This window comes from Carlito syrichta, unplaced genomic scaffold, assembly GCF_000164805.1.
Source record: "Carlito syrichta isolate Samal-C Ts95f unplaced genomic scaffold, Tarsius_syrichta-2.0.1 Scaffold309850, whole genome shotgun sequence".
NCBI lineage: Eukaryota > Metazoa > Chordata > Mammalia > Primates > Tarsiidae > Carlito > Carlito syrichta.
In genome coordinates this window covers 559,480-579,768 of record NW_007253946.1, presented here as the reverse complement: position 1 = coordinate 579,768, position 20,289 = coordinate 559,480, and the positions used below count along the sequence as shown (strand labels likewise).

The 20,289-nt window shown below is 45.3% G+C and overlaps 1 protein-coding gene across 1 annotated transcript; it reads left to right on the top strand.

Annotated features, from left to right (window-relative positions):
- Positions 1-4,997: 4,997 nt before the first annotated feature.
- Positions 4,998-18,592, top strand: EEF1AKMT1 (EEF1A lysine methyltransferase 1). The gene is made up of 4 exons (XM_008067986.2): positions 4,998-5,150; positions 11,164-11,246; positions 16,413-16,693; positions 18,280-18,592. Exons 1-4 carry the CDS (start codon positions 5,007-5,009, stop codon positions 18,414-18,416), a joined length of 645 nt encoding a protein of 214 aa, XP_008066177.1. The 5' UTR covers positions 4,998-5,006; the 3' UTR covers positions 18,417-18,592.
- Positions 18,593-20,289: the final 1,697 nt, after the last annotated feature.

Below are 20,289 nucleotides of genomic sequence, written 5' to 3'. Positions count from 1 at the left end.
CCTCAGCCTTCCGAGTAGCTGGAATTACAGGTGCGTGCTACCACGCCCGGCTGATTTTTTAAATTTATTTATTGTAGAGATGGGGTCTCGTTGCCCAGGCGGGTCTCGAGCCTGCGGGCTCAGGCAGTCCACTCACCTCAGTCTCCCAAAGGCACGGGATTACAGGCCGAGCCACCAAGCCCGGCGCCACTCATTTCTAGGGAACTGTGAGTAGTATTACACTTTTCTTCCTGTGCCTTTGGTCTCTCTTCATCTTCTGTCCCTCCCAGGCTCAGCCACAAAGCAGTAGTGCATGCATAGCTGCTTGCAAGGGGGCTGGGGGGTGGAGGTCGTAGCCACTGCTGAGCTAAGAGCGGAAGTTGACTGAAATTAACCACAACTTACCATTCCAAGCTTTCCAATACAGATTTAATACATCAGCGCAGTTGTCTAGGTGGGGAGACGAATTCCTCTTGTTTCCAGTCTTACCATCTTCTAGAATCCTCTTCTCTAATAACTTCTGTAGATCCTTTCACCATTCATTCCATGGACACCACTTGTACAGTGTCAGTGTACAGAACAGTCTCACCTGTTTCTGACCTCTTTATTTTTATTTTTAATTTTTTAGAGACAGGTCTCACCAAGTTGCCCATGCTGGTCATGAACCCCTGATCTCAGGCCTCGGCCTCCTAAAGTATTGGGATTACAGGCTTGAGCCACCACCCCTGGCTTTGACCACTTTATTTTGAGTCTGTATACTGATGGGTGTGCCACACAGGTGATTCACTGCATTATTATGTAAAATTGATACAGTTATGACTGTATTTCTTCAAAATCTGAGATGCTGTGATTTTGTAAGAATGTATCAATATCCTAAGAAAACATGCTGACAAAAAACAAACATTTCAGCCGGGCTCAGTGGCTCAGCCTGCAATCCCGTGCCTTTGGGAGGCTGAGGTGAGTGGATTGCCTGAGCCCGCGGGTTCGAGACCCACCTGGTCAGCGAGACCTCATCTCTACAATAAATCAAAAAATTAGCCGGGCGTGGTAGCGCATACCTGTAATTCCGGCTACTTGGAAGGCCGAGGCGGAAGGATCGCCGGAGCCCAGCAGGTCGAGGAGTGGCCACTGCACTCCAGTCTGGGCAACCGAGTGAGACTCCAACTCAAAAAAGAAAACAAAAAAAAACCCAGACATTTTAATTTCAGAGCTGTTATAATGAGAAAAAGTATATATTTTAGAATCTGTTAATATGCTATATGCAACAAGTAAGCCAAAGTTAAATCTTCTTCAGTGTTGGTGGCATTCATTATGCTTGCCAAGTTTCCTATCACAATTCAGATTATTTCCTTTAAATTGGTCATTGATTTCCTGTGATATACTTTTATTTATTCCATTTTCTGCCCTGAGCATGATAATTCATTGTTTTTTGTAAAGTGGATTGCTGTTATGAAACCACGGAAGTGTCTTGTTTAGTAGTTATTGTGGATACTACGACCCACATTAATCTTGCATCATGACATGTAACGCAAGATAGGTGTGTGCACAGATGTTTATGCTAAAGCTAGTTTCACAAAACATTTAAATCTACTAGAGGTTATATGCTTTGATACATTCTGAGTTTTTTTTAATGCTGATGTCCTATTATATTGATCTCATAACATTAGTGAGGATCAATCTGTAGTACTGAAAAGTGAGAGAGAAGAAAAGTGAGTTCTTTGAGATTTATTTTCAATTCCTTTAACGATTTTAGTACTGTGATGAGGCATCAAATTGGAAGCTATTTCAGGAATTTTTTATCTACAGAATTCTATCCACAGGTCTCTGCTAATATGTTATAAGTTAAAATGTTCATTAACTCCCAAATACATATAAAAACAGTTATGCTGAAGGTTTAGTGATAATAGTAACAGGAACATGTGTTTCCTGCCACCTTACTGAACAGAACATCCCTAAGACTGTTTTCCTCTCCAAGCCTGTTGCTACTCCCAGAGGTAATCACTGTCTTTTATCTTGAGTTTTTCATGCACTTGCTTATATCTGCATGTATTTTTTAAAAATTTTTATTTTATTATAGAGATGTGGGATACAAGAGAGGATTGACTACATAGGTAGACTCCATGCAGGTGAAGTTTGGGCTTCCAGCTGACCCTCACTCACTTTGCTAGTAGACAGGTCCCCTTTGTGTTGTCACGTGCCCTCCACCCTCCTCCCTCTCCTAGCAGTGTCCAGCGACTGCTGATCTTTCCCTTGTGCCAATGTGACTAGTGTTCAAGGCCCTCTTCTGAGTGAGAACATGCTGTGTTCAGATCTTAGTTTCTGTGATAGTTCACTTAGTATGATGGTCTCCAGCTCCATCCAGTTTGCCGCGAAGTCCATGATTTCTTTATGGCTGTGTAATTCTCCATCATGTATATGTACCACATTTTCTTTATCCAGTCTACTTTTGATGGGCGGTAGTGTTGGTGCCATGTTTTTGCCAAGGTGAATAGTGCGGCAGTAAACATGCGTGTGCAGGTGTCTTTTTTGTAGAATGATTTATGTTCCTCCAGATATATTCCCAGAAGAGGGATTGCTGAATGGTATGGAAGATCAATTTTCAGTTACTGTGTTTTGTTTTGTTTTTTTCTGAGTTGGAGTCTCACACCGTCACCCAGACTCATGGCCACCACAACGTCCACCTGCTGGGCTCAGGCGATCCTTCTGCCTCAACCTTCCAAGTAGCTGGAACAACAGGCATGCGCCGCCATGCCTGGCTAATTTTTTTTTATTTATTGTAGAGACAAGGTCTTGCCGTGTTGCCCAGGCTGGTCGCGAATCCCTGGGCTCAGGCAGTCCTCTTGCCTCAGCCTCCCAAAGTGCTAGGGTTATAGGTATGAGCCACCACATCCAGCCACTGTGTGTATTCTTAATGTGACTTTGTTACTTACATGTCCTTTACTTATCCTGGCTAGTACATACAGCTATAGTTAATTGTTTTTCCACTGTTGTGACTCTCCATTTGAAGTATCGAGGACTAAATTTTCCCTTACATCTAACTAAAGAAACAAGCATAATTTATGACAAAAAAGGTTCTTCTTTATTGGAACACAGACAGTTTTTGAATACGTTGGACACTAGTCAAAAAGGGCAGTGATCATTGAGAGAGAGAAATAAACAGCCTGAAAATGGGTTGGGGGATTTCTCACATTGAAGTCTTGCTTTTCAGCCTCCCTTGCAGTGATGGCCCCAAACACGCCCTAGACCCTGCCAGTCAGGTACACCCACGTGGCCCTTGGGTTCGAAGAGCAGCAGGAGGAAGCTCTTGGACAGTCTTGCTGATTGTCAGCACGTCGCTTACTCTAAAACGCAGACATTCTGTTCTGAAAAGTGAACCCGATAATGTTTTTTGCTCTTCGATAACTTTCAGTTCAGAAATGTGTTTGGTACCTGTGTAGTAAGGAATTTGGCCTCACCCCAAGAAAGGCCTGGTCTTTGTCCTGGCTCCTGGTGGCACCCTCTAAACACTTGGAACTTTCCAAGTGACAGGAGTGTCTTTGTTATTCGTGGCAGGCCATCGGACCCCCTCTGATAGTCTGTGCTGTCAAGGTGACTCCCAGGAGGGCCCCTGGGCTCAGCCTTGGCGTGGGCAGGGCTGGAAGCTGCAGCCAGGTAGGCAGTTACCCATCAGTCATGCCTGTGTAATGTCTGTAAATACTGGATACTGAAGCTCACGGGAGCTTCCTGGTTGGCAGTGGGCCATGATGTGGCGCATCGATACAGGAGGAAATGTGCTGTAAGGATGATGGACTCCTTCCTGCGCGTGGCTGGTTCTAATTTGTGTCTTTTCCCTGTAATGAATGTAACTGAGTAGAATTGCTCTCAGTAAGTTCTGTGACTCTTCCTAGCAAATTATTGAACCTGGCATGGTTTTGGGAAATCCCTGAACTTGCCATTTTTGTCAGGAGTTTTGGCAGACTTGGCTGCTGGAGGACTGTACCTTAACCTCACAGCTTGGCTCACTCTGAGTGGTACCCAAAAGAAGTAATTGTGCCTGGCCGTCAGTTTCTATAAAAACATCTTCCTTTTCTCTCTTTCTCTGCTCTTTCCTTTCTCCATATCATCCATCTTAATTTTCATATCTCTTCCAACGCCTCTCCTTTTTTATTGATCCTTCACATCCATCCACCAGTGACATTAATGAACCTTAATTCACGTAAACAGTGACATTCAAGTATAAAAAGGTATCTCTTCATAGATTCTGCTGTGAAATGTCTGCATCTGGTCATTGAGGTACCAGAAGGAAGCAAATGCCTTTAGATATTTATACTAAACGATTCCTTCTACAAAAACTCATAGCAATTTGGAAATATCATTTATAAAACATGCCACATTTCAAGGAAAAGCTTGCATTTCACAAGCCCTCTGTAGGTGTTTGACCTCAGAAGTTTTGGGGATTTCTGGTTGTTTGAGACAGTGTCTCTCACTCTGTTGCTCAGGCTGGACTGCAGTGGCATAGGCATAGCTTCCTGCAGTCTCAAACTCCCGGGCTCAAGCCCTCTTGCTTCAGCTTCCCGAGAACTGGGAACTAGAGGCCCATGCCACCATGCCCAGCTAATTATTTATAAATATATATGTAGAGACGGGTTCTTTGTATGTTGCTCAGGCTGGTCTCGACCTGGACTCAGGTGATCCTTCTACCTCAGCCTCCCAGGTAGCTGTGACTACAGGCATGTGCCATTACACTAGGCTAATTTTTTTTATTTTTTGTAGAGACCGGGTATCACTATTCTGTCCAGGCTGGTCTTGAACACCTGGGCTCAAGCAATCCTCCCGCCTCAGCCTTCCAAAGTTCTGGGGTTATAGGTGTGAGCTACTGTTCTCAGCCTGCTCTCAGAAGTTTTAAATATGTGTGTTTCCTGTGTCTCACTTCAGTTTGGATCCTTGCTGGTAAATGAATTTTTAAAATAATTATTATTAGATGAGAAGTGGCACAATCCATACAGACCATGTGCTCTTTGGTCTGCAGGTTACAGACAGTGTGTGAAATGAGTGACTCTGAAGATGAGGAGACCCCCCAACTTTCCGCCCAGGCGTTGGCAGCTCTCCAGGAATTTTATGCTGAGCAGAACCTGCAGATGGCCCCAGGTGAAGCTTATCAGCACAACAGTGGGGTAATAGAAGAGAACTGGGTAAGTGAGTCCATCCCACATCCATCAGGAAGAACTGGGTGGAGCCAACTCTGCCTTGGTCTCCGACTCCCAGCTACCACCAAATTCTCCATACCTGTTACTCGGGATCTGATCGTCTTTGGGGAGCTAAGACAGAAAGCGATCCATGAACATTTGAGGACCGTAGAAATGCACGTTTTTGTGGTTTTTTGTGGTTTTGACTATCAGGCTGGTTGGTGATCAGAGGACGAGTCTTTTCAGATAAGGAAATAATTCGTCATTGTGTCCAACAAAGACTTGTGCTCTTATTCTTGAATATAGATACACCCTGTTGGTTTTTATGGAACCCAAAAATCCTGTTGGAAAGAGGAAAATACATCATTGCAGTAAATGGGGAACTGGATTTAAACATGTTGTGAAGAATTGATGAGAGGGAGTTTTGAGGAAGGTATTAATAGTTTCTGGTGTATGATATATACTAAATAAAAGTAGGAACTAAAAAAGAAAAAATGAGGGAAAGTCCTAACATGGGATATAACCTATAAATTTAATTATTTTTTAAAGGAGATAGTTGAAAATCAGACAAGGCTTGATGTTTGTGCCTCTGTCTCCATCAGTTTGCAACTGGAAGGAAGCTTTTGTGTGCTTTTATTTAAACAGTCTTATATATTGTGTTCATTCTGGATCTCTTAAGTTACAGGAAATTTTTCTATTTACTCTTTGTTTGAAACTGTGATAAAAATGTTTATTTTAACTAATCCTGCGTGTTCCACCTATTTGAAAGCCTCTTCATATTTCCCTTTTTTGTTTCCTTTTTTTTTTGAGTTGGAGTCTCACTCAGTTGCCCAGGCTGGAGTGCAGTGACACGCTCAAGAGCCATCCCAGTGTCGACCTGCTGGGCTCCAGAGATCCTTTCACCTCAGCCTTCCAGGTAGCTGGAATTACAATTGCGTGCTACCACACCTGGCTAATTTTTGACTTATCATAGAGATGAAGTCTCACCAAGTTGCCCTGGCTGTTCTCGAACTCGCAGGCTCAGGCAGTCCACTCGCCTCAGCCTCCTGAAGTGCTGGGATTACAGGCTGAGCCCTGGAGCCCAGCTTCTTTATGTATTTTTACCTTCTAGCTTGATGCTTCTGTAGATAATAAATCAGAGACTTGAAGTACTGCAGTATTCTTGAGACAGTCTTTTTCTTTTCTTTTTCTTAATTTGAAATATATGCTTTTTTCCTGGTTCTAAAAGTAACTTTTGGTTATTATAGGAATTATATAAAAGCACGAACAAAAAGATGAAAATTAGTCCTAATCCTACTACTTGGAATTAACGACTTTGCTAATTTTGACACTTTGGTTTGGTTTATTATAAAATTGAAGAAATTCAGAAGTAAAACCAAAGGACAATGAGACCACAGTGAGTCAAGGTGGCAGACTAGAGGGGCATGTGGTGCTTGCCTCCTCCGCAAAGAGCCAGAAGCTGAGGCAATCATCACACTCCAGATTGTCACCTGGGAGGGATCACTGGAATGCTGCAGAGGCTGGAGGGGGAAGGGAAAGGAAGTCTTCTGGCCAGGATCAGCTGGGTGTCTGCAGAGGCCATCATGTGGGGAAGGTGAGAAAGCGGCCCCCAGCAGGGCACACTCCCACTGCAGTTTCCTGTGGTCCTAGCTGGGTGAGAGCCCCTGCAGGCCTGGACACCCACAGGCAGCAACCAGGAGACCAGAGGGGTTCACACGGGGTCCACGCCGGGTGCCTGCTGAGAGCCCAGCCCCACCAGTATCTCCCACTCTGACAGCAACCTCTTCTCAATATCACGGGCCCACTGACATCCTTGCCAGCAGCCGGGCATTGCTGCTCACTGTGCTTAGATGGGACAGAAGGGGGAGCTGCTGGAGCGTCCCACTGCCTCTGGTGCCAGGGCCATGGAGCATTTAAACAAACTGAGGAATGGCTACCTGCTTTAGAAAGTGCCTTGGGAAGGCACCCCTGCTTCCAGTGAGGGCCACAGCACGTGTTTCCCAGCCGCCATCATGGCCTTGCCACCGAGAGCAGTGCCATCCTCCCTGGGAGCAGGGCTGCAGCTTCTGCCCCATCTAAACTCTCTGATGGGTCTGGGGGTCACTCTGCCCCTGCCTACCACAGCCAGTGCCAGTATGCAGCACCAAGAGGCCTGAGGACAGGCCTTTCCTGCCCGGTGCCACAATCCTCACTGCTGGAGCCTGGTCTCCGGGGGGCTGGAGGCTGCCCTGCCCCATTCACCATCATTGTCACCATATCACTCCTCCTGGGGACATGAGGGTGGGTCCACCCAACCTGCTCCTGCCACCACAGCTAGCATCAACTTTGTATGTTCCTGGGGCCTGGGGACTGACCTGCCCAGCACATTCCAGCCCTGCCACACCGCCATGGCCTGCTTCAGAGCCAAAGGGTTGTCCTGCTGTTACTACTGTCACGACCCACACCACACCCACTGTTTCGGGATCTGAGGACCAGCCCACCCACCTGGCCTACTGCTACCACTGCTGGTCCTTGAGCAAGCTACCTGGAGGCCCAAGAATCAGTCCACCTGGACCTCTTTTTTTTTGAGTTGGAGTCTCACTCTGTCACCCAGACTGGAGTGCAGTGGCCGCTCCCGGCCACCGCAGCCTCGACCTGCTGAGCTTCGGCGATCCTTCCACCTCAGCCTTCCAAGTTGCTGGAACTACAGGCGTGTGCTACCACGCCTGGCTCATTTTTGATTTATTGTAGAGATGAGGTCTCACCAAGTTGCCCAGGTGGGTCTCGAACCCACGGGCTCAGGCAATCCACTCACCTCAGCCTCCCAACACCTGGACCTCTTAACACAGTGCCAGAGTACACCACCCTTGGGCCCAGGGACAGGCATGCTCGGCCTGCCACTGCCACCCTGGGGCTCAAGGACAGGCTAATCTGACATCCTTGTCCCCAGTAAAACTTTGCCACAGCCTCCACTAACAGCTATACCCCACGTCACTGAGGAAATCACAGACACTATTGACAGTTCAGCTGAACTCATATGGAGACTGCACTCCTGTGTGTACCCAGAATCAAAACCAAAGTGCCCAATCGACACCATAGATAAGGCTTATGGAAAAAATCCTCCCCTTTAAAAGCAAGTTCAGAAAATTTGAAGTAGCATCTGATAAACCAAATGTGCAGATATCAACAGAAGTACACATGAAACTTGGAAAAGCAAGGAAATGTGACACCTTCAAATGGACACAATAATTCTGCAGCAGATTCCACTGCAAAAGAAATTTATGAAATGCCAAGTAAGAATTTAAAATGGTATTAAAGAAGCTCAATGAGATACGAGAGAACTTAGAAAAATAATATGAAGAATGAGAAAAACAATTCATGATATTAGTGAGAAACTTAACAGACATACCATTAGAAGAACCAAACAAATCCTAGAACTGAAGGATTCACTGAATAAGATCCAAAATATATTTGAAAGCCTTAATGATAGACTAGATTAAGCAGAAGAGTTTTCTAACATTTTCTAAGACAATGCTTTTGAAATAACCCAATCAGACAAAAATAAAGATAAAGAATGAACAAAGGCTACATGACATAAGGGACACCATAAAGTGGCCAAATATTTGATTTATCAGTGTCCCAGAAGACACAGAGAAAACAAAAGGGATAAAAAAACCTATTTAAACAATAAACAGTGGCTTCTCAAGTCTAGCAAGAGTTTCAGATATCCAGAGTTACAGGAGACTCAGAGATTCCCAAACAGATAAAATTCAAAGAGGTTTTTTCCATGGCACATTATAGTTAAACTGTCAAAAGTCAAAGTGAACTCTAAAAACAGAAAAGCACTTAGTCACTTATAAGAGAACCCTCAGCCAGGCTCGGTGGCTCAGCCTGTAATCCCGCGCCTTTGGGAGGCTGAGGTGAGTGGATTGCCTGAGCCCACGGGTTTGAGACCCGCCTGGGCAGCGAGACCTCATCTCTACAAAAAATCAAAAAATTAGCCGGGTGTGGTAGCGTGCGCCTGTAGTTCCAGCTACTTGGAAGGCTGAGGCGGAAGGATCGCCGGAGCCCAGCAGGTCGAGGCTGCGGTGGCCGGGAGTGGCCACTGCACTCCAGTCTGGGTGACAGAGTGAGACTCCAACTCAAAAAAAAAGAGAACCCTCATCAGACTGACAGTGGATTTCTCAGGAGAAACCTTAGAGGCCAGGAGAGAATGGGATGATATATTCAAGCTGGGTGTGGAGGCTCACACCTTATAGAATAATTCTAGCACTTTGGGAAGCTTTAGACAGGAAGATCACTTGAGCCCAGAAGTTACAGACCAGCCTAGGCAACATAGCAAGACCTCATCTCTTAAAAAAAGAAAAAGAAAAAGAAAAAAATTAGCTGGACGTGGTGTGCACCTCATAGTCTCAGTTACTCAGGAGGCTGAGGCAGAAGGATTGCTTGAGCTCAGGAGGTCGAGGCTATGGTGAGTCGTGGTTGTGCCACTGTACTCCAGCCTGGGTGACAGAGTGAGACCCCCCCACTCAAAAAAAAAAAAATTCCAGAACTGAAGACCCTCATGAAGATGAGAGATTAGGATAATTGTGAAAATTTTGGATAAGGGTGACAGAAAATCCTAGAACCTTTAGCGGGAATAGCAGGTCACCTGCGAAGTCTCAGAAATACAGATCACATTGCACTTCTCAGTAGCTTTATTAGAAACTGAAAAAGTAGAACAATACCTATAATACACTCAGGCTGGATAGAAGTATCATAATCATAGCTCACTGCAGCTGTGAACTCCTGGGCTCGAAAGATCCTCCTGTCTCAGCCTCCTGAGTGGCTAGGATTACAGGAGCACACCACCACATCCAACTATTTTTTGTAGAGATAGAGTCTTGCTGTGTTGTCCAGGCTGCTCTCAAACTCCTGACCTCAAGGGATCTTTCCATCTTAGACTCCAGAAGCCTCTTAGTTCACCTTTTTTAAAGTGTAGAGTTCAGAGGTTTTAATCAATTCACAGATAGGTGCAATTATTCCTGCAGTTTATTTTAGAACATTTTATTGCCTCAGGAAGACACACTATATTCTTGAGCTACCACCTCCTAAGTCCCCAGTTCTCCTGTCCCCTGGCAACCTCTAATCTACCTTCTGTCTCTATAGATTGGCCTATTCTGACATTTCATGTAAATGAAGTCATATGATATGTTGCCTTTTGTGTCTGATTTCTTTGACTGAGTGTAATGTTTCCAAGGCTTTTCCGTGTGGTAGCTTGCATCAGTACTTCATTCTTTTTTATGGCTGAATAATAGTTCACTGTGTGATTATACCACAGTTTGTCCATCCGTCAGTTCATGGGCATTTGAATTGTTTCTACACTGGGCAGATTTTTAAAGCAGAGAATCCTGTTTGCATGCCCCGTACAACTGACTGTACCCACCCCTCCATTCAGGGAAGGGCGAGACCTGTTGGAGAAATGGGTTTATAGGATTGTGGAGGACAACCAAGCCACATTTCCATGAAAATTGTTCTTAATTTATACATGTGAAGAGGAAATTAAGGATCACTGGGCATTTAAAAAAATCAATCAGCACGAAACAGAAGGAGCCAGGTGGAAAGCAACTCGCCCTTGAGGAACAAGTAACTTGAGAACATGCGGAGGTAACAGGCCGAGAACCAGCACAGTCTGGATTTTACTGATTACACATCCTTGGTGTCATTGAACTTACTGTTCCATCTGCTGTGTTTGTGATTGTATTCATTTGAAGTTAGTCTCGATGTTTGGTCAGACTCAGGGTCAGTTTTTTGGCAAGACTCTTGCAAAGGTGGGGTGGTTCTTGGGAGAAACACTGGTAGTCTCCTTTTGTGATATTCACAGCACTGATGCTCTATGCCTTGGCTCCATTAATGCATCGAGACGTGATTAATTTAATTTCAGAGGAGTGTTAATTTTCAAAAGGAAAATATTAAAATATGCATGTGGCACAGTGGGTATAAGTTAGAAGAACTAGCTTTCTGCCATTCTAAATCGCACTCAACCTTTCCTCTGTTGCAGCAGCTGAGCCAGTTTTGGTACAACCAGGACACTGCACTGCGACTGGCTCAGGAAGCCGCCACAGCTGCAGGAGAGGGTGGCAGGTGAGATGTAAGTTTTGTTTCTCTTGATCCTCTCCTCGAGTGGTGTTTTGAATGTTTTTCCTAGATGAGAGGTGGTGTGTAAGAAGTGTGAACTGTAATCTGTGAAAATCACAGAGCGTGGCTTACAGGACAGTTTAAAACCTGTGCCAACATGGAGTTTAGAAACCCGCTCAGAAATCTGTTTGTTATAGAATTTCTTATCCCTTTCTTTATTTTAGTATTTTCTAACCTGCTTCCTACCTTTATACTTCAAGAGTTTGCTTTAAAAGGGAAAATCTTAATATTTGACCTTTCTGAAGTTTTAAGAATATAGCTTTTCTGGCTTGGTGCGGAGGCTTATGCCTGTCATCCCAGCACTTTGGGAGGCTGAGATGAGAGGATTGCTTGAGCCCAGGAGTTTGAGACCAGCCTAGGCAACATGGTGAGACCCTGACTCTACAAAAAAATCAGAAAAATTAACTGAGTGTGGTGGTGTGTGCTTGTAGTTCTAATGACTTGGGAGGCTGAGGTAGGAGGATCACCTGAGCCCAGGAGGATGAGGCTTCAGTGAGTCATGAGTGTGCCACTGCACTCCAGCCTGGGTGACAGAGTGAGACTCCAGCTTTAAAAAAAAAGGAATATTTTAATCAATCTTTATATGCATGTGATTTAAAGAGTCAAATGCTCTAAAAGGTTTTATTTTTTAAAAATCCTTGTCTAATTTCCCCCATACAAATCCCCTACTTTCATCTTTCTCTTGGTTGATTTCTTTGGGATTTACAGTCAGGTTTCTGAATAATGTGCTTGTATTGCCACTTCTTGATTCGTCTTTTAGACATTGTTTCTTGACTTCCCACCATGGAGAATGAGAATTTAACTCTTTCACGGCTTCCTGTTAGCACGTAACACACATGCTTTTCTGTCCATGTTTCCCTAGAGTTACAGCCCAGTTTGGGTTGGAGCAGGGCTTACATTGCCATGACAACATAAGTGCTCTTTTCAGTTGACCCTTTTTCTCTTCTGTGCAACTCTTTGTTTTCTTTTTTTTTTTTTTTTTTTGAGTTGGAGTCTTATTCCATTGCCCAGGCTGGAGTGCAGTGTCATGCTCACGGCCACCCAGCATTGACCTACTGGGCTTTGGTGAGCCTTCCGCCTCACCCTTCCAAGTGGCCAGAACTACAGGCATGCACTACCTGTAGTCTGGCTAATTTTTGTTTTATTGTTGAGACGAGTTCTCGCCAAGTTGCCCTGCCTGGTCTCGAACCCGTGGGCTCAGGCAAACCACTCACCTCGGCCTCCCAAAGTGCTGGGATTACAGGCTGAGCCACCGAGCCCGGCTTGTTTTCTTCTTTTTTATGTGCTCTATGTCCATATTACTGATTAACACCCCAAATCTCTGTCAGTAAGTGGAAATTTCCTGTCAGTAAGTAAATTTCCTGTCAGTAAGTGGAAATACATTTCAGCTTCTCGAAAAAAGTATCCTGAGGGTTTTACAGCCTGTTGTGGTGCGCACAGTTGCCCTCTGGTTGTGTGGTGTCTCCTGTCACCATCAGGCTGGAGTCCTCTGACCTCTCTCATTCCAGAGCCCTTGCTTCCTGCACCCCATCCTTAGTTTACAGTCTCGTCCTTGGGGTGTACGTCCTCTGACAGTGCCCACAGAAAAGGCGGGGGGCAGGGAGGTTTTAGGATGTTTCCTGTCTGCAGATGTTTTCGTTCTCCCCCTTACTCTTGACAGTTGGGCCTTGTCCTTTGGTCTCTATGGTTGGGGGATCTGAGTGAGCTGTATCCTAGGGACCCCCAAGTGTCATCGTATCCAGGTCTTTCCTTGTGGTCCAGGGACGATTTCCTCATTTCTTCTACCTGGAAGTTAAGCATCTACTTGGCGTCATTCTTGGAGTCACATGACTGAAAGAAGACTGGAAGTTTCAACATCCTATGGGTTTACCTTGATCCTCCTGGTTTCCACACTGTACTTTATCATCATCTGTGCCTGGCATACCCCCTCCCAGCATCCCCCAATCCAGAGAACATTCCTCCAGCTCTTTGCCACGGTTGTGGATGGGCAGATACTCCAAGACTTGAGATATGGAGAAGAGTCCTGGGGACAGATTACTGCTTTTTCTTACTCTCACTCTTTTTTTTTTTCTTTCCAAGTCTCTGTCACCTGTGCTGGAGTACAGTGATGCCATCAAAGCTCACTGTAGACTCAACCTACTGAGCTCAGGAAATCCTTCTGCCTCACCCTCCCAAGTAGCTGGAACTATAGGTGCATGCCACCATACCAGCTAATTTTTTTTATTGTTTGTAGAGACGATGTCTTGCTATGTTGCACAGGCTGGTCTCAAACTCCTGGGCTCAAGCAATCCTCCTGCTTTGGCCTCTCAAAGTTCTGGAACTGCAGGCGTGAGCCACCATGCCTGGCCAGATTGCTTCGTAAACAGACCCTTCAACAAATTCTGGTGTTGGCTCCACACCTGCCCTGCTTCCTGAGTCACCTGGCTCCGTAGCTTCCTGAGGTCTTGGGGATGCTGCATTGTACCCCAGGGTGCTTCTCTGTTCTCTGGGCTGCCATGTGGGACATGGCATTCTTGGGTCTGCTGAGCCACTTCAGCCTCCTACGTGTGGTCTGTGGTCCCCTCCTGTATTCCCTGGGCTCTTAGAGGTACACACCTGAACAGAAAAGCACGACAGAATTGTACCCTTGTCTTGCTGAGTGGGCTTACATAAGGCAGCAAATCTCAGTGGATGTGTCAGTCATCTTTAACTGAAAATCTTATGCTTTTTCTGTTTTCTGCTTTTTAAAAATCATATGTAGTTTTTTTTAGGTTTTTCTTGGTCTTAACACTTTTACATATACTTGCTTTTTCCCCATTCATATGAGGGCCCTGGAAGCAGCTTTTTCCTTTTCCAGAAAGGCAGCTTCAGTATTTGTGAGAACTAAGTTTTAATTTTAAAAATGGATAATAAAGGTAACACTGAGCATTTACTGTGTATCTTCTCCTGACGTGAGTGCTTCACTGGGATCATCTCTTTCTAAATCCGTCTCTGTGAGGTAGTTACAGTTACACTCTCCATTCTCAAAACAGGCCGTAGAGACTTGGGCCTTGTAGAAGGTCACCCAGCGGGAAGTGGCAGAGCTGGGGTTTCCATGCAGGCCCTCTGATCCCACTGCTGCCTGGTCGCCTCCACCGTCTCCACCCCTTCGCCAGTCTCCATTTGCCTTGTTTCTTGTATCCGGGACCGAGGTCCTGCCCGAAATGCGTCTTTGATTTCTCAGCAAAGGCCAGCTCCAAGCAGACTCGGGTTCCACATGTCTGACAATGTTCTCACCTCACCTTCTTCCTGGAAGTTGTTCTCATGGTGCCCATACAGTCGTCGGTAGCTCCTTGCCCTTTGTCCATGGAATGAAGATGTAATCCACTGTCCTCACCTCTGTCTGCCCTTCCCCCGACCCCGTCCAGAGCTGCTGTGCAGGGACAGTTGTGCCCTTCTAGGCCAGATGGGGACACATGTGTTTCTGCAGGAGCATTATGTGACATCCCGGTCTCCATCTGCTGCAAGTACATTCAGCTAAGAAGCCTTTTCAGCCTGGCACGGATACCTAACCAGCATGGGGGACACTGTCTCTTAAGAAATGCACCTCGCATCTTTCTTTTCTTTTCTTTTTTTTTGAGTCGGAGTCTCACTCTGTCGCCCAGGCTAGAGTGCGGGGACACGCTCACGGCCACCACAGCCTCTGCCTGAGGGCTCAGGCAATCCTTCTACCTCAGCCTTTCAAGTATCTGGAACCACAGGTGCACCACCAGCTAATTTTTTGATTTATTGTAGAGATGAGGTCTCACCAAGTTGCCCAGGCTGGTCTCAAACCGCTGGGCTCAGATAGTCCTCTTACCTCTGCTTCCCAAGGTGCTGGGATGACTGGTGTGAGCCACTGCATCCAGCATATCTCACGTTTTTAAAGCTGAGTTTAATTTTAAAATTAAGTTTTTGTAATGATAATATATGCACATAATAAGAATCACAAAGTGACAAAGGGGATTTCGAGAAAACCACGTCTCTTTGCCCTTGTATCCAGGGCCCCAGCTCCTCCCACGAGCACCCTGCAGAGGTCGCCTGCATATGTGCACACAGGCCTCCCCATGCCCATGTGCACGCATCTGCTCTGCTGTTCCTTGACTAGACCTAGTTACTAGGCCTTGCCAGTGTAGAGAGGGCCGCTTCCATCTCTGTAAATGTCTCCACAGCACGGCACTGCGCCAGGTGTGTGTTCCACAGTCAGATCAGTAACTCCATATGCAGGTTACGTCTGGCTCTTTTAGCAGCTGGTTTTAACTGGAATGCTGTCCAGTGAAGTAGATTCTTTGTTTCCTTTTGCAAAAGAAGGGCAGAAAACTAGCTTGTTTGCAGCAAGACTACATTTTAATGTGTGGTTTTGGAAAACTGGTGTTACATAAGGAGTTACTCAGGGTTTGTCTTTCAAATCTTGTGAATAGTACATGGAGTCATGAATATTACAAAATGACTTCAAGTTGGGTCTAAAAGTTTTTGAAATAAGTATTATACTTCCAACATGAAAATAATAGGTACATCTAGGCTTTGGGCTAACTATATCTAACTTTTGACATAATTTGTTCCTGATGTTTTATATCTTTTACTATAAAAAGCACATTTGTCTTTTCACCTCAAAATTATGAGTTGCAGGGGTTTTTTTTTTTTGTTTTTTTGTTTTTTTTGAGTTGGAGTCTCACTCTGTCGCCCAGACTGGAGTGCAGTGGTCACTCCTGGCCACCACAGCCTCGACCTGCTGGGCTCCGGTGATCCTTCTGCCTCAGCCTTCCAAGTAACTGGAATTACAGGCATGCGCTACCACGCCTGGCTGATTTTTTGATTTACTGTAGAGATGTGGTCTCGCTGCCCAGGCAGGTCTCGAACCCGCGGGTTCAGGCAATCCACTCACCTCAGCCTCCCAAAGGCGAGCCGCCGAGCCTGGCTGAGTTGCAGGTTTTTAAATACCAAATAAGAGAGGCACTATAAAGCTTTTTTTCAGATGTACTATTGCATCAGTTTACACTAGTATTTCCTTAAAGGAAATCTGAACACTGGGACTGTTTTAGTGAGGTAGCTGATATTTAGCACTGTGAGCCATCTAATCAGGATCTGTCATGAGTGTGTTCGTGTGTCTTCTAGAATAGCGTGTGTGAGCGCCCCCAGTGTTTATCAGAAGCTCAGAGCACTGCACAGAGAAGCCGTGTCTGTGTCCATCTTTGAGTATGACAGGAGATTTGCCGTGTATGGAGAGGAGTTCATCTTCTATGACTATAACAACCCGCTGGACTTACCTGAGAACATTGCTGCTCACAGCTTTGACATTGTGGTGGCAGACCCTCCTTACCTTTCTGAGGAATGTCTAAGGAAAACGTCAGAAACCATCAAGTACCTGACTCGGGGGAAGATCCTGCTGTGCACAGGTGGGTGCCACATCCCAGAGCTCAGGAGACACTCAGGTTTAGGTGTCAAGAGTTGGACGAGATCCTACAGCTCAAAGCCCAAATCCACCCCTTCCCATGTGACCCCAGACATGGTGCTGGACTCTCTATGCCCCAGTTTCCTTATCTGTAAGCTGAGACTGATAATGCTGCCTGCCTCTAAGGGTCCTGGAGAATTAAGAGACGTGTACATGGAAGATGCTGCCCAGGGCTTGGCACATGGTAACTGCTCAGTTGTGTTAGCCTTTTGTAAAAAAATGTGCTATCATCGTCATTGGTAGCGGCAATGTTAGTCCAGGCTCTACACTGGATCCAGGAGAAATGTGGAATCTGTGGCATGCAAGTAAATGGCCTAAGGTTCATCAACGTGTTCTTACAAGTGAAGCGAATGTCCATTTCAGGTGGATGTGGGAACATTCAGCACAGTAGAGGCTGAGGACTGAGACGTTTCCTTCTGGGCATCCCTGGGGTCCAGACTCATGGGTGCCGTTATAGTGCTGCAGGGCCCCGCTTCTTGCCTGCTGAGTGCTAGCTGAGCTGGGAGCCTCGGGGCTGCTTGGCCATGCAGTCTGTGGCAGGGTTGTGCCTGTTGAAGGGTGCCGTTCTCTGTTCATACGATGTGATGGTTGCTCAACACTCCTGACTCTGCCGCTCATGTACCTGCGCCAGCCCCAGCTCACAGGCCCTCCGACCTCCTGGAGCGTGCACTCTAGTTTTAGGGGCTAGGTTAAAAAATATCACAGCACAGACCAAGAAGTGATATGCTCGTTCTGGTGGTGTGGTGAGAGAACAGAATGTCAGCCGAGCTGTAGGTAGGGCACCGGTAGCAGGGCCTGGGGAGGGCAAGATCGAAGGCCAGGAGGCCCCCGGGTCATGGCTGGGGTAAGGGCCCCAAAGCTTCTGGAGCCATCTTGTCTAAAGAGGTTCCTCTCAGCCTTTCCGGGAAGTCTTAGGGGCAAGTGGATGCAAGCTGAGTCTGTCACAGTGTCTCAGGGAGTTGATGTACCCCTATAAGGCTGTGGCTGTGAGAGGGGAAAGCAGGGCAGGGGACAGGCTGGATGCTTCAGAGTTTAAGCCAGAAGAACTCGATGTGCTCTGAGTGTGGAGGGAAGAAGGGGCAGTAGTCGGAGTCTTGCAGGCTTCTGGCCCATGCGGGGGCAGGATCTGGCCATGCACGGGCAAAGGGCTGGACTGGGCAGAACCTGGGAGGAGTCAGCAAACATGGGGGTGTTTATATCCTTTGCAAGATGGTTACCAAGAAAGACGTCTTAACGTTGGGAAGGCTGAGTTTTTAGTAATTATTTTTGCTTTCCTGTTTGTAGCATATAATTTACTTCTAAATTTCTAAGTGTCTCAGCTTTGCAGAGGTAGGGAAATGATTTGTTAAATAAAAGAGAAATGGAGAAACATGGGTGATTCACCAGAGTTTGGAGAAGGTAAAGGGAGTGGAAAGGGAAGCCCACCTCTGTGCACAGGGGTATCGCTGATGGCTGTGGCTCCCCCACATGCTCCTCGCAGGGTTTGGCAGGCCCTCCACCCTCTGGACTCTTGTGACTTCCTCTCTTCAGGTGCCGTCATGGAGGAACAGGCCACCAGACTCCTTGGAGTGAAGATGTGCAAGTTTATTCCAGAGCACACCCGAAACCTGGCGAATGAGTTTCGCTGCTATGTGAATTACGATGCTGGACTGGACCATGGAGTCTGAATACAGAGGGTAACGTGTTGCATGGAGGATCCATGACAGCACCCTCTTTTTATTTTCCTAGTAGATTGAAAGTTATTATCTCCTCCCCGCTTCCTGAACTGGGGTTATCCCTGGCTTGATTTTTAGAATAAAGGACACACTTCATAGTGTTGTTTCCGATGGAGGGCATCCCTAGAGTACTGTCTTCTGCCAACCTGAGTCTGTGGGGTTCAAGCTGGAAGAAATCTTAGGGCTTGCCCACTGTCCTCATTTAACATATGTAAAATAGGACAGCTTCCTGGCTTGCCAAGGCCTCCTGAATGAGACGGGCCCTGGCCTCTGCCTTGGGCCATAGTTCCTCATCCTGGGCTCCAGCATCAGTCCTGTGACACCCTCAAGCCTGTGAGGCCTCAGTTCCTCAAGGAGACACGGCTTGTCCTTGAAATAAGCTGACAAGCTGAGCAACTAGTGCATGTACCTCATTGAAGGGGTCCAGCCCCTTTGCCAGGTCGTGAGATCTCCTGAAGGAGAGACGGATAGGCGAAAGACGAAAATCTTATACTCCGACACCAGCTTCCTGAACAGATGATATCCTTTATTAGTTAACAGAAAGCTTTTATAGCATTTGTAAAAGAGGCAAGACAAAGAAAATTCCTTCATGTACTTTAAAAGTTACCACCATGTAGCGGTCTTTAGAAGAAACGAATAAGCCAAAAACACTATCTACTTTCAGTTAATGAGTCTTGAGATAAGTGTAAAAGGAGTTTCACTTAAACTAAACATAATGCATACAAGGTTTACTTTGACTTCGGTTCCACATCACTTGTCTAATTAAAAAAGCCTTAAAATCACTAGTACAAAACTATAGATTGTACCTAGTGATAGTAGGAATATGAAGCCCATTAACTTGACCAAACAACAGTGGCTAGCATTTAAAGAATAACTATGAAAGTCACTTACTGTGAAAATACATACACTAATCTTTACTCTGAATAAACACTTGAAGTGAACTAAACATAATGAAATAAAACTAACACAACTAAAATTATTATGGTTGCATAATTGCCAATGAGCTTTTAAGTTTAGGATAATGGTGATTTGGCTGTTTTCCCTTATGCTTGGCAACCTCCTGGAAAACATCTTTGTCTTAAGATAGGCAGTGGAGCAATTATTATTATCTTTGAGGCACCAGTTTTATCATTGTGTGAACTTAAACTTATGAACTTAAAACAATCTTTAAAGTAGCTATAAAACACTAAACTATAGCACTAAAACTTAATGACACAAAGTAAAAACCTTGTTAAACATAACCAGAGCCTAATAATTTTTGTCAACCCTCATACATATGTATATTGATTATATAAACTTGTATGATATTACATTTATCAATTATGAGTAATACATGGATAAAACAATTATCATGTCAAGAATAGCACTGCCAGGAACTCTCTTCAGAAGAGTCCCACATTACAGTCCTTGAAGTGCTTCAAGAAAGTTCCCAGGTGCACGGTCCTTCATGTAGCAGTTCTTCTCTTTTGGGCTTTTACGACCTTCAAAGCTTTTGTAATCGCCTTTCTTGTTCAGGTGTCTTCGTTACTTTTCTCTTATCCTGCAGTGTTTATTTCTAAAGAAAACTCAAAAGAAGCTTTTAATGACATTTCCCAGGCCCCCAAGGTTGCTTTCTGTATTTAGGTAATTATCATAAAAGTATCTAATTAGTATATTATGAATTCAGTGAAAACCCACTCTATAAACGTTTACTTAAAATTTAGCTATAGAATTAAGTAAAAACCTTAACAATCTTTATCCTAAGTCTGTGAAGACAGTGTTATAGATCACCTACATAACTCCTAGATAAGTGCTAGAACTTATAATGAGCTCATAATGAACTTAC